This window comes from Taudactylus pleione, unplaced genomic scaffold, assembly GCF_031769625.1.
Source record: "Taudactylus pleione unplaced genomic scaffold, aTauple2 ptg000068l, whole genome shotgun sequence".
NCBI classification, from domain to species: domain Eukaryota; kingdom Metazoa; phylum Chordata; class Amphibia; order Anura; family Myobatrachidae; genus Taudactylus; species Taudactylus pleione.
In genome coordinates, this window is record NW_028284470.1 from 1,219,881 (window position 1) to 1,234,778 (window position 14,898).

General features: G+C 46.1%; 1 protein-coding gene across 1 annotated transcript in view; it reads right to left on the bottom strand.

The window, feature by feature from the left end:
- ADAMTS12 (ADAM metallopeptidase with thrombospondin type 1 motif 12) overlaps positions 1-14,898 on the bottom strand; it is a 727,141-nt gene that overhangs the window by 315,911 nt on the left and 396,332 nt on the right. The window contains exon 7 of the mRNA XM_088466956.1: positions 2,876-3,025. Coding sequence (XP_088323082.1) covers positions 2,876-3,025 — 150 coding nt within the window. The remainder of the gene's footprint in view (positions 1-2,875; positions 3,026-14,898) is intronic.

Consider the following 14,898-nt stretch of genomic DNA (forward strand, 5'->3'; position numbering starts at 1 on the left):
TACACAGACGTAGGCGGAGACATGCCCCCGCAACAGCCGCAACACTCCTATTTTTGACTCGCCACCCCCCCCCGTTACCTCCCACAAATGGTCGCTGACTGTCAATCACTCGTCATCCAGCTCCTCACTGTGACTGCCATCGGTAATCCAGAATGGCGCGTGCGCAGTGTGACTCTGACGCATCTGCAGTACTAGAAAAAACAAAACACTCAACTCCGCGAGCATCAGCTTTGCGTCCACCTCAGAATCAGCCCCTATAATCTGGACAGTGGGTTTGATTCATGTTTGTATGCAATTCGCAATTGCGATTTTTTTTTTAGGCTACGCAACTGCTAATGTTTACAAGTGAAGCTGCCGCCTATAAATGAATAGAGACACCCATTCATTTGCAATTGCGTACACATTCGCAGCCTAGATGCAACAACGAGGATCATTGAGGTTAAGGGTAGATCTATGGCTATGCAGACTGGACAAGGCAGTAGCGACGCAGGTGCCATGTTTTTGCAAGTGCGAGCTCGCAGCTGATGGCAGATTTACGCCCCTAAAACAGCCATGACACGCCTGCGTTTTTCCAACCACTCCCCGTTTACACCTCCAAACGGGTCCTTTCTGTCAATCACTTTGCGATTACATTCTCATTGTGAGCAACATCGCAAAAGTACCTTGGCTGTGCGCAGTGCGATTGCAGCGAATGCGCAGTCGCCCGATAATCGCTCAGTTGCGTGAATATAGGCATTGCATACAAACATGAGTCAAGCTCATTGTTCTATAAAATGTAAGAGGATTCCAGTGATGTTAGTTCAGGTCCTCCCCTCCCCACTAGGCAAGGGACAATCGCCTGCAAGTCCAAATATGGGGGGTCATTCAGACGCTCGCAAGTGCGTCGATGGTCCCCACTGCGCATGCGCACGACGGCAGGAGCTCCGTCGTGCGCATACGCGAGACCCGGACTGCGACAGCCAAGCTGTCGCTCCGGGTCTCGCACCAAAGGGGGCGTGCTGTCGATGGTGACTGACAGCATGCCCCCTTTGGTGGGCGTGCCGGGGGCGTGGCGGCCAGATGGAGGCGTTCCCATGGGAACGCCTACCGTCTGAAGCCGGCCCCACTGACATCATTAGTGATGTCAGTGGGAGTGATTTTGGCTCTGATAGGGCTTGTGGCTGGGAAACCCGACCGCAGGGTTTCCCTCGCAAGTCCGATGGTCGCGATGGTCAAGACCATCGCGACCATCTCTTTGGACGCTCGTATATGCTGTGGGTGGTCATTTTAATGGAGGAGGGCCCTGATTCAGAGCGAGCGCTCTGGTCAGAGCGAGCGGCTCTGAATCAGGATCATGGTTTCTTTGCATGTCTGTCATAGTGATGGCCATCAAACATCTATGATTAACAACCATTGATGGTTTGCCACCGTTACTAGTTAGCTTAGCTGTTGATGGCAGAGGCCTGATGTTTCTCCCCCATCGAGGTCCGATGGTAGCACAGAGATGGGTTTTTCTATCGTACACCGCTTATCCCTGCCCCCACCATTACGTGACACTTAGAACGAAACAGCTAGAGATGCCCATCAATGTTTTAAACCATTGATGGTTGGCTGCCCATGGTTTCCTGCCATCGATGACGAATGATTCGGTGGCCATCCCTAATATATGTCAGCTCCTGTGCATGTTCAGAAGAGCACTCCGGCTCAGAGGTGGAACTGTCTAAGACAATGTAGAACTCAGATGGTCGATTATAGACTGATCTGTTGCTGAGACATGCGTCTTTGTACGCAAACACTTGGATTTGCAAAGCCGACTGATTGCATCTCGATACAAATCCTGGCGGCTGCAGCATTTTTTTTTGTGGCATAACCATACATCTCTGATTTCTGCTACTTAAAGTACTGAATTAGCTCTGTTGTTACCATATATATATATTATATATATATATATATATATATAGTGGTGAGAGGGGTTGTCTCTCACCTGAACTGCCCACATTCCGGTGGGATCAGCTCACTCCAGGGGAGGCTGGAGTGAAACCTGTGTATTCTGCATTAGCAGTGGAGGTGTGGAATTCCAGCTTTTCACACTTACACAGACCCAGCTGGATAATCACTGGAGCACAGGAAGGGTTTAAAACTCTCACACACCTGATGCTCCTTGCTCCTGATGCCGGACAAGCTAGCCAGGTGATAGGCCGGAGGGTGGTGGTTAGCATTAAGGTGCCATGACCTGGAGGGTCCACAGATATTGTAACTGTTGACTTTTAAGCACAAGGAGTGCTGGGAAATTTACTTATATGTTTATTCGCCTATTTTCTGTTATGTGCCTGTATGTGTCCAGGCCTATGCTCACATATGCTAAGGTGCAGTGTTTGCTGCAATTAAAAAGACACTGTTTTGCCAAGTAGCTACCTGTCTGGAGTCCTCATGTCTATACCCTGTGTTACAATATAAAAATAAATATATTAGAGATGTGCGGTTCAGTTCTCCAGAAATCCAAATCCAACCGAATTTCATCAATCCGGGTAAATCCGAGTCACGATTCTAATCTGCTGAGGAAATCCGGGTAAATCCGGGTCGTGGTTCTGATCTTTTTACAGTTCGGAATTTGGATTGCATAAATTACATGATTTTAGCTGTTTTTAAAACTTTTTATCTATTTTTTATTTTAAAAAACCAGATCCAAAACCAAAACACTTGAGGGTGGTTTGCAAAACAAAATCCAGATCCAAAACCAAATCACGGGGGGTTGACGCAGATCCCTAAAATATATATATATACACACATATATGGGTAAGAATGGCACCATGTCAGTTCAGTATATATACAGTATAAGGGTAAGAAAGGCTCCATTTCAAAGTTCAAGGACTAATACCACTTTCAGTTCTCATACCTGTGTCCAATTTCATGTGCAATAGTAAACGCTGTGGGGAGACCTGAATCCTCATTGATGTTGCAGCTCCTGAACGGCTGGCACATGCCCGACAGGTGAGACAGGCCTAGCGTTTCACAGGGGCTGTTCCTGCTCGCACAAATATCTTTCCTAGAAAGAAAACAAGGATATATGTAAAATCTAAATTCTATAATGGTCACATAATACCAGCCTATGGGCCTAAGTCAGCAAGGATAGGGATTCTGCTAATACGCACGCAACGCAGTTGCTAATATCAGCGGTGATATGCATATAATTGCATTCGCACATCCATATACTATGGCAATATAGCAAAATAATCGGTAACATCGGACCCATACGCACAGTTAGGGCAGGTCAGACCTCACTCAGGAACTGCTAACTCCATTGCACGCTATGAGGCCTCAGGCTGTATCTGGTATAACAGTGGATAATTTATGCACGCTCATGTAATGCCGTTGAAAGGCACTGGCACGCCTGCGTTCGCCCGATCACCCCCCTGTCACCACCCACAAATGCCACTTCCTGTAAATCACTCTGCGATGGGTCTGCATGGTCACTGCGATCGCAGTTCCGAATGCATCATCTGGTTTGCACACACGTGCTGCAATACATGCGCAGATCGCAACAATCGGCCGATTGCGTGCGCATAAGCAACTGCGATCCTTGCTGAATCAGGCGCTATGTGTTGGCGCCTAGGGGACATGGGTGGGAAGGATGCATGAGAACACGTTCCCTCAGTTCAGTCCAAGCCTCACGTGTGCAGCTGATTGTGCCTCTATAACGTGCCTTAGCTGATTAATAGTAACATACATATGTAATGAGAAAGGCCAGGGGGCTCCATTGGACAATCTATACTTCTCTGTTTCATGACAATATTTCCTTGATGGATTTTCCGACTAATGGGTTATTGCATCAAATTCTCTGAGCAAACATTTAAACATATTTATCTTATTATAATGAGGGATTTAGTTTAGTTGAATGCCTCCAAATCTTTGCCAATTAGTTGATAAAGAACCGACAAACTCAAAACAAATTGATTTGTGGTAGATACAATAAGATGGCCACAGAAGCCGCGAAGTCGTTGCCTGTACACAGTCAAATTACACCAGCCGGGCAGTTCAGGTTTTATGCCGAACAAATGGATAGCTTGCACAAATCTCTCCATCTCTTGACCCTACCCCATTTTTCAACTACTACCCAATTATTCTTGTACCATTTGCTTCCAAGCTACTTGAACGACTTGTGCACAATCGTTTTACCAATTTTCTCTGCTTTAAATTTTTCCTTGACACTCTGCAACAAGCCTACCATCCTCTACACTCTGCTGAGACTGCTAATGATCTGCTCACTGCTAAGGGGCACTTTTCCTTACTCATCCTTCTTGACCTCCCTAAGGCTTTAGCTAGAGTTGATGGTCCCATTCTCTACTCCCACAGCCTTCAAAGTACTGTTATCTCCTGACTCACCCGTCTTTCTGAACGCTGCTTCAGTGTCTTACCTTCTAGTACTATCTCCCATTCTGTACTTCTATCATTTTTAACCCTTCTTTCTGCCTTTGTACTGTATACTCTTTACAGGGGTGAAACTAGGCTTTCTGACACCCATGGCAAAGATTCAGTTCGGCACCCTGCTTCCTTCATTAAATGTTTGTAGGGTGAGGCAAAACCCATATTTTGACCCATTACATTAAGGTGCCAGTGCCAACTGTATTTATTCTGTGCTTTAAAGGTGTCTTCACATGTAAAGGGAGCATGCAGGCTACACTGTCTCAAGACTCAAAGGTTAAGTATTGCTGCATGTACTACACTACCTCACCCTCTTCAGAGCTTTGCAGTGACTGCCATACACTACAGAAAACATCAGTGACCATCATATAATATAGAGAACATCACAGTAACCGCCATATAATGAAGAGGACATCACAGTGACGGCCATATACAGTAATACAGAGAGCATCAATGAATGTCATATAATGCAGAGAGCATCAATGAACATCATATCATGCAGATAACATTAGTGACCACCATACAATGCAAATAGCATTGCAATGGTTGGCATATAATACAGAGCATCACAGTGACCACCATATAATACACAGAACATCAGTGACTGCTAAATTATACAGAGAGCATCAGTCACTGCCATACAATACAGAATAGCCTGTACAGCTAGGTCCTTCTCCATTCTCCCACATATCAGCAACTACTCTCTGAAACCTACTGTTACGGTACTGGGGTTTTGTTGGTTCAGATTGGGATCCCCGGGGACAGCTGCACTAGTCGGAGAGTGTACAGTACAGTATATAGCTTGAGGGCTTGATGATGCTACTCCTCGTGCAGGTCACTGTAGCAGGTATAATATATGCTTCCAGAATACTGAGCAGCAGAATACTGAGCAGAGACCGGTATCTGAACATGCTAAAAAGGTAGCTGGGTAACATCGGAAGCATGGCAAAGTCAATATGCAGGGGGGCTGGACTATAGGTAGTACAGTGGAGGAAGGCTGCTGCTGATATAGGAGTTTGGTGCTATGCACACTGGAGGCAGACTGGAGTTGAGTGTTTTGCATAATTGAAGCAGGCTGCAGATGATGTTTGAACTGAAGCTGAGTGCTGTGTACACTGAAGACAGATTGCAGGTGATGTTTCAAGCTGAGTGCTCTGCACACTGAAGACAGATTGCAGGTGATGTTTGAAGCTGTGCTGTGCACACTGAAGGCAGGCTGCAGGTGATGTTTGAGTCTAAATGCTGCAAAGCAATGCAGGAGACAGGTGACTGGATGAGGGGCAGACTGCAAATGGAATCACGAGCCAGGAGACTGGACTTCATCGAAAAGAAGTTGTTCTGGCAATGATCACGGTGCAAGTTCAGGTTTAAATAAGGCACTCTGAGTGCCGATTGGCTGAACAGAGCAAGTAACCAATGTGGCGGGACTCTGGTTGGTCAGTGTAGTCAGGTAATCGCAACCAAGGTGGCAGCACCCATGCTCAGCAAATGGGAATGAATCCGGATAGAATGCCAACCACCATTCTGGTTGGCAATTCCAGTTCTCAGGGATGTTACCTGTGGCCAGGATGGACACAGAGGGCAGTGGTGTGATATTGCCAGAGCCAGGGATCGGGATGTGTGACACCTATAGTACCTTACACCTTCAGTATGACCACCACCATCACAGCGAACAAGGCAGCCGAGAGCAGAAGTAAAGTGATAGTGTAAGCTATCATTTAACTCTTTAGCTTGTGTCAGGATAGGCACGTTTAGGTGCCCATGTACTGGCATTTCTCCCGTAATAAATAGCACCTAAAATACATCCTGCTTTATAGCGATATGCAAAATTTCATAAATAGATCCCATAGTAACATAGTTTAAGTCTAGTCTTTTGGAATTGTTATTTGTCGGGTTACTAGCTACTGTATAGTGCATGGAGTTCAGGTTTGTTTCCCCCCACTACCTTTCTATCTCTGCACCCCCCTTCCCTTCTGTATCCCTCACAACACTATCCCCATATGTCTCTCTCATCTCTGTCTCCACCTCAGGGCCGGATTAAGGCTTGTGGGGGCCCCAGGGCAACTAAGTTGCGGGGGCCCCCTTCAAGCCACACAGAGCCGAGCCCAGCCATGCCCCCAGTAGCAGTCTGCCCCAGCACTACTCCCCCCTCAACAGTAGTCCCCCCAGGAGTACCCCTAGACCCGGGAGTCCATCTGCGCATGCGCAGAGTGACGCGGCGGCAACGGGGCATGCTGGGAGGGATCCAATCGGATCTCTCATAGCAGTGCTATGCAGTAGAGGCCCATATGCTTCTATAGGGTAATGCCAGCAAAAGCTGGCGTTACCCACCGCATCGGAGTCCGGTGGGCTGGACAATAGTGCATACAGTAAAACAGGGTTTTTAATGCATTTTCCGTTTAGTGCATCCCGCCTTCTATATTATGGATTGTCAGTCTATTCATAAAGCAGAGAGTTTTGTGGCAAACAGGGCTGTTGTCTACTTACTGCTATTCACAGAGCGGGTGGCTGAATTGCATCAACATACTTTTATATGGCGTGTGCAATTCATAAAAAAACAGAAAGCTCAGCTTTCCGTTTTTTTGCTGTGTCCAGATTGTCATGACCAGGACCGCGGGTTCGCGGGCAGCGCGGACCTTACCTGTCAGAGCACTCTGGCAGGGCCCTTCCTGCAGGAATCCTGGCTTCTGGAGAAGATCCTGGGCCTGGAGATCGGGCAGAGTGGCTGGCAGAACAGCAGGCAGTGAGTGTATTCCTGAGCAGCGCTAGCAACCACTGGGCACGCCCTCTTGGATCCAGGTCACATGTCTAATTTCGGCCAATCTGCTTGCATCTTGGGCTGGAGGGCTAGCAACCTATCCTGCACTACCTGAGGGTACTAAAGGGCTGTCAAAAGGCTCTTTAGCTGCCAGTGCAACGTGTTACACAGCCTAGCTGTGTGTTAGTTCCTGTGCTCCCTTGCTTGTATTGCTGCAGTCTTTCGTGGTCAAGCCTGCTATCTCTCTGCCCATGTTCCAGCTTGTACCACCTCTGACTACCGTCCGGATTGCATCCTCCAATTGCCTGTCCGATAGAGGGTCCTGCCGTTCCTGAAGGTTCTGTGTCCTTGTACGCCTCCAGTCTCGGCTCCAGTGTCTGACGTACCTTGTCTCCCTCAGTTGCCACAGTCTGATCCTTCTGCACCTTCCTCCATTCATGAGTCACACCCCATTAAGACCGGCATCTTTTCAATACCAGCAAACGGTCCCACATTCTGCTCCTGTGTCCACTCCGGATCCAAGCTCCAATCAAGTTCTGACACAGATTCTTCCATCTCAGGATGGTGTAATCTGTACTGTGAAATGTAAAGAGCAAGGAAGTTAAAAACTTCCCTGATCTCTCCCTGGCACCCAGCGCTGGCTCCGCCCTCTTTAGCCCACTGTCCATTGCAGCAGGTCAGACGTGACCTGCTGCTCTCCGACACTGGCGTATGCGCAGTGGGAAGCAGGCACATCGGGCTCCCGATATGTCTGTCTTCTCACTGCTTCCAGGGACCTCGGAGGAGCCTGTTCCCGTAAAAAGGGTATAGTTTCCGTACGATGTGATGCAATATATAGTGTTATTTTTCAGTAGTCAGTTCATGTTCTACATGAATAGACTCCTGTATCCTTCTCTCGCATGTGATTGCCCCAGCAAATGGAATTCTGATGCTATGAAGCACTATGGGTTTTTCTCTGCTTTCTGTCATTCATAGGGCGGAATTAAATTCTTTATAGCCGCTATCACGCCCGACGGAGCTATTCAATTCTTGCTCCTGTCGGGCACGATGAGCTGCCAGCGCTACATTTCAGCTTGCAGCCCCTGGGGGATGAGAGCTGAAATGTGCGAAAAGTGATATGTTTGGGCGCCCAAACATCACTTTTCGCGATCGCGCCCAGCACTTTGGTCGGGTTTAGCTGCTTTACGCGGCTAAATCAGACCTCTATGGGCGCGATCAGCGCGAACATCTTGGACAATTGTATAGCGGCCCGCGATCTCCTGTCACTTTAGACGGGAGATGCGGGCCGCGAATACAATTGAATTCCGCCCATAAAGCAAGTTACAATGGAGAAGCTTGTCTCTTCTCCAATGGTGTACTTGCTCCATGCCAGAATCGCATCACCATACTTAGCGTTCGTGCTAGGCGGGGCGCCCTGCCCGATTTCAAAAGGGCAGAATTCACCCTGTCCCTTTTCGGTGGTGCCCCGCTAAAAAAGCTTGCGGGTGCCATCCGCAACCGCGTGCCTCAGTGTCCCGCGGGTGGGGAAAAATGTGGCCCTGCCCCCAAGAGTGATGAAAAGGGTGCGCGTGCCAGAGTGGCCTTTCTCTAGCTCCGGCGCCAGACCTAGAGTGAACACTAGTACTATTGTATGGTGCGTGAGATTCATAAAAGAACGGAAAGCTCAGCTGCAGTCTCCCCATCCTCTCCACCCCCTTCACTCATGCTAGCAAATCAGCTGCCCCCTCACCAGCAACTCCACCCCACCCAGCCCTGCTCATGCCCCACCGCGCTGCCACTGCTCTGTCTGTCCTGTAGTCAACTTAAGTGCTGGCTTAAACTTCCTCTGTAGCCACTCGCTCTGTCCCTGATCCGCCTGCGTCTGCGCACACAGGCCCAGCCTGCCAAGACTGGAGGACCGCTTCAGAAGACAGGGTCGCGGGAGCCACCTTTTTTGAATCGCTGCGCCGTAAAGGTGAGTTGTTACTTACCAAACCCATATTTGCATCAAACTGATGTGATTTATAATGAAAATTAACAATTCTATTTTCTCATTCTTTATGAAAAGAACCCTATGTATGTAGGTCATGTACAGTACAGTAATTAGAAATGTTGGCTGTTACTCTGCTTGCACATAAAGTAGCCTTGTGTGCTGATTCGGCAAGTCAGAGTAATTAAAGGTAACAGGAAAAACAACAGTTTCCCTAATTAAACAGGCCCAGTAGACTTGTTCTGTCATTTACCGTACATACAGTATAGATTTACTACTATAGGATTAGTGCAGTCTCGCGTTTATTGTTGTCATAAACTAGGAAAATAAAAGTGAGGTCAGATGAGATCAAACCACTCAGCCAGATTAGATTTTCTTTTCGATTAACCTTGTGCCGAGCTGAAGGGTCTCCAGTAAAAGAATGGAGTGTGCTCATCTGCCCCCTATATACAGGATGAGCACATTCACTTAAATAGTTGAGAATGTTATAAGTACTCTGGGGGTCTATTTTTGAATCTGAAATGAACCCTTATCTTGGTGGTGGTGGTGGGGGGCTTGCTGAAGAAAAGGCTTCTCTCAGCTTCTCGTGATTTATCAAGAAGTAAACCTAACCCACTGCTCCATGCTCCTTCCTCACTGTCTACCCCATCTGTGCCACCCCTGTCTGTCTGCCCCTCCCCTTTAGAATGTAAGCTCTCACGAGCAGGGCCCTCTACCCTCTTGTGCGTCTTCTTTCCCTTACTTACGCTATCTTATACTCCCTACAATGACACCAACTGTAACCTGCTACTTAATTGAGTGTTATGGATGGAGAAATGTTTACAAAAACCATGTCCTTATCCAGCATTGTTTTGTACTGTAAGTCACTGTTTTCTTGTTTTGATAATTTGTAAGGAACCCTTGTGGCACCATAAAAATAAATGAAAATAATAATGATAGTAAATAGATACCTCTGTTACAAAGCAACTTGTATTTTAGCTAAGCAGTGTAAAAACTCATGGTGAGTTGTTTGCTGTGCGTAGTGAACACAACTTGAACTGAGCTATAAATAATTATAGCAGTGCCCAGTGATCCAGTTAATCTGTTGATCATTAGGCTCACAATATTTTCCTGAGAGTCAGATCGATCAGTGTCAGACCATTAAGCATTCCCGGCGCTCTGGTCATTTCATAAAAGTACTCTGAATTTTGTCAACATTTTCTTCCGAATTAGAACTGTTTTACTTTTTATTTTCACATATTTGTTTCATCCAGATCAGCCCTGGCAGTCCCAGCGCGCTCGCAAAAAAGAGGCAGTGCCTCGCCACAAAAGGGGAGTGGTCACATCTCACGGGGGCGAGCCGCGAGTCACGGGGACCTGGTCTCATGGCACGCTCCCATCTTTCAGTATCCTGGCCGAGCAGAGTGTAAGGGAGGCGGAGCTGCATGCCAGGTTTTAACACCGGCCATCAGCCCTCGATATACTTCCCATCCCGGTGTACAGTATACCCGCCACATGCAGTATGGGCTGATTCTGAGTAGGAGGCTTTGCCGATATTCGCGCAAATGGTAGATGCTTTTCAACTGTGAATGTCGCTAAAATGTGGCACTCGTCCTATGGTGTGTGCTCACAGAGTCGCGGTAGTGATTGAGACACACTGCCTCAGTAATGTATTGGACATTCCTGGGCTGTGACCAGGAGGTGGCCAATCAGATGTACTGAGATTCTGCACCTTTATTGGAGTGTTATGGGAGTGAAGTGGTTGCGTACACAGATGCTACATCGCTTACAGTGGAGGCCATACTCTGACGGACAATGTGCCCTTAGCATCGGGCTGGTGCAAGTGTTCATGTTAAGGGCAGGATTACATTAGACGTGAAAAGCCGTAATCCACAAAAAAGTTTAGCTATTTGCAGCTTTTTTGCCTGTTTGCGTCTTATCTTCAAATTCAATTCCAGGACGTTTTTGCGTATGTGGAAACTCAATGCACTGTAACAGGCGGAAAAGTATCGCCAATGAATAGCAGGCGGGAAAAAGTGCAAAATCTCTATTTTGGGGTGCAAATGTTGGGAATTGATTCAGAACCCTTTGGACACCCATCCTCAAAAAGGACAAATTAGGCAGAAAAAAAAATTACCTCAGAACATCCCAAAAAAGACATGTCATTTTTGGTGCAAAAATGAAAACAGTGCGGGGACAAGGATAAAAACTAGCTAAATAGGTTTCTTGGGGGGGGGCTGTTTGGATGGGCCAGGTGTTTTTAGGATTGCAGGCGCATGCAGCAGGTGATTTTTCACTTTTTTTTAAAAGTGCACTTTCGAGACCCAAAAATATGCTAGCACCCATTTTCAAGTACCCCAAGTTTGACTGGACTATGGGGGAGATGTATCATCGGCGACATCGCCGATGCGGTACATCCCCCCCGACTTCGCATACATACCGCGGTTAATTACCGCAGCATGTACCAAGAATATCGCAAAGAACAGCTCTCTCGATGAGAGCTGTCCTTTGCGATGCTGCCGGGCAGAGGGACTTGCGGGTTTAACACCCAGAAGTCCTTCTGCGCATGCCGCGGGGGCTCATGGGAGGGATAGGCTGAAGGTGGCGTTACCTAGCAACGCGAAGCAGCAGAATGCAGCGCATTCTGCTGCTTAATACATACGGGGAATGCGGTAAAACCCCCGAAAAGGCAGTTTTTACCGCATTTTTGCCGTTAATACATCTCCCCCTATTTATTTTCAGCAAAAAAAAACTATTTTATATCATCTTCACCACTTTTACAAAAAAACTTCTAGAAAGCTTTTAACACAACTTAAGGACACATTTACATTTACAGATCCTCTAACATGACCCCTTCCATCCGGTACAAAATACTTTGCTCCTGGACTTCCTTCTTAATTGATGATTGCAGACACCTGTGGTGAAGCACCTATCTCATATATTACCTAGTTTAACACAGGTGGCTGCAATCATTAGTTAGGTGGAAGTCCAGGAGCAGAGCATTTTGTACCGAGTATAAAGGGTCATGTTGGAGGGTAGGCATTTATTAGTGCACATCTGTAATGACTTCCAGTGTCAGAGCATCTTATTTTGGGTACAGACTGATTCCCCCATTCTATTCAGTATGTTCTGCCTGATATGCATTCGCTGATTTGCGTTTACGCGTGTTCTGCAATTGAATAGGGTGAAACGAGGGTACGTGCATGCCGCGAATTTGCATCCCAAACAGGCGAAGGCAGTGGAAAGTACAACAGGTGAAAAGTCTGGGACTTTTTGCGGCTAATTGAATACGGGCCGATAGTTGCGTCTAAAGATGCACAAAGTGGGCGTCTCAGTCCTCGTACATGGATGTACACCAGGAAAGGGCTAATACTAGCATTTGTATAAAGTCGCAGACGAGAATACGGCGAAATACACTAAAACACTAAAGCTTAACTAATACTGTATACAGACAAACAATCCATTACGAATTTGTAACATCAGGGAAGCACAGAGTGTATCACTAGTGACTTTATAGGCCATGTTTTCAGGATTTTTGGTGAGCGAGAACTCACTTAACGTTCCAAAGCACCGTTGGAGAAAGCTGCAGTAATTAAGCATCAATGATCCCTATCTCTGCAGAGTTCATTGTGGGTTCACTTACATCTACATTAATAATCATCAATATAAAAAACGAGTCTTAGATTTTTATATTCAAAAGCAATCTTAAATGTATTGTCATTTTTTTTTGTTGCAGTCAATATGTGTCATACTGTACATTGTTCTAAATATTTCATTATTAAAAGAAAAAAAAAAAGTTTCCATCCGTTATTGAAATATATTTTAATTGTTTAGGACAAGTATTTTGTATAATTGTAATAATGTTTAGTAATGAAAATATTTTTGTGTTGACAGCAATTCTTATATATCTTTTTGTAAAGTTCTGGATAAATTTATATAATGTGTCAGTATTAGGGATGGTAGGGACCCACCTGATTAGGTTCACCTTGACGTGGTAGGTAGCCAAACGTACTAAAAACCGTATTTAAACTCCATTATAATTGTTAGAGTTTATTATAAAGTGTGATTATCAGTGTTATTATTAGTGCTTAGAGTGTGCACCTGCATTTTCTTTTTACTACATATATAGATGGGTCCCCAACTGAATCCAAGTTGTCAATGATGGTGATTTAATTTTGCAGTCATAGGCCTTCCTCTAGCCTCAGGGCTGGCCATCACAAAGATAACCGAGGTTTGCATAGAACAGAGGGCATATAAACCTTTAGACAGGGATGGATGGGCTTAATAAAGTTAAAGGAAGGGTTATTTAGTATTGACAGTTGTTAAAGTTACAGGGATAGGTTGTTGTTGTTAAGGGGGAGTGGTTACTGGGAGTATGGGTAATGTCTATAAGGATATTCTGCCTCTTTGATTCAGATCTCCCACCCTACTGTCCCTATTGTCTCTTGTGTTGGCTTTATTTCATGGCAGGGAAAGACTGGCAATCTGTAAAGCGTCCATATTGCTGCATTATGAGCGGTGCACTCCCCTTCAATGCACTGATTAGGCTGATATAACCCTACTGGGTCAGCGGCGGAATCGGTATGATTTACCGCCAGACCTATGCCCGGCGGTTGGAATCCTGACACCAGCAGGCTGGCAGAGGATGAAATCCTGATCGTCCTAAGGTAAGTATCTGCTAACCTAATTCCCCCCCCTTAACCCTAACCATCCCTTTGGGGTACCTAACCCAAACCTTCCCCCCCCTGTGCCTAAACCTAACCCCCCCCTTCCCCGCTGCCTAAACCTAAATCCCCCGGGGGGGTCCCTAACCCTATCCTCCCACCGGGGGTGCCTAACCCTCCTTCCCCCTAGCCTTACCCCAAGTCCCCCCTGGGAGCCCTAAACCTAATCCTCCTCCCCCGCGTCGGCACCTGACAACCCTTCGATCGGGATGCCAGGCGCCGGTCTCCCGGCATCTGTAAAATGACAGGCGGGAAGCCAGCTGTAGGGATTAGGTCTGCCAGCTTCCCAACTGCATACCTCAGCGGCACCTCTGAACCGAGTGGGACGAAATGGTGCAATAGCATGGGTGTTGGATACTGCTTCACTTGCTTAGAAAGGGAGAGTTGGCCCTTGCAAGTATTTTATATCTCACTTACCATTAAATTGGGATTGTTGGCCCTGGTAAGTTTTGGACATCTTTTGCCGAAGTCAAGTGGGCGCAGGTGGTCTGCCGTTCTTTCCTCTGCCACCATGCTCATTATTGTAAAATAAATAAAGTTGACCTATTATTTGATCGGCATAAACTTGGTCTGTGTCTTTATTTTAGCAATTAAGGTTTAAAAAATGTATGGTTACATCCATCATCTGACAATAGAACGTTTAAGGCTACCAGCTCTGGGCTCAGTTGCCATGTCTACGCAATACTGGGCTGTGAAGAACAGGATCGTTAACAAGGCTTGAAGCTGCAGATAGTCAACGAGAATTTTGGAAAAGGGGGTCGCTATGACCTGTCCATTATACCAAAATACACATACTGTACTCAAATTTCAAATAAACTACCTGAAAACCTGAATTTACCATTACATAAGATCTTTTTTCTGCATTGTTTTTTTTTAATTATGTATTTGTATTGATTTTCAAAATTTCCTTAAAAAGGAAAAACAAATAGCAAAAGAAAAAAAACATAAAAGAACAATTAAGTACAAGTTACAAGAGCATAAGAGCATGATAAAGACAATAGATATATATCAAGTAGGGTTACTCTGAGAAAATTATGACAATAGGGAGTACAGTAATACAAAATCTG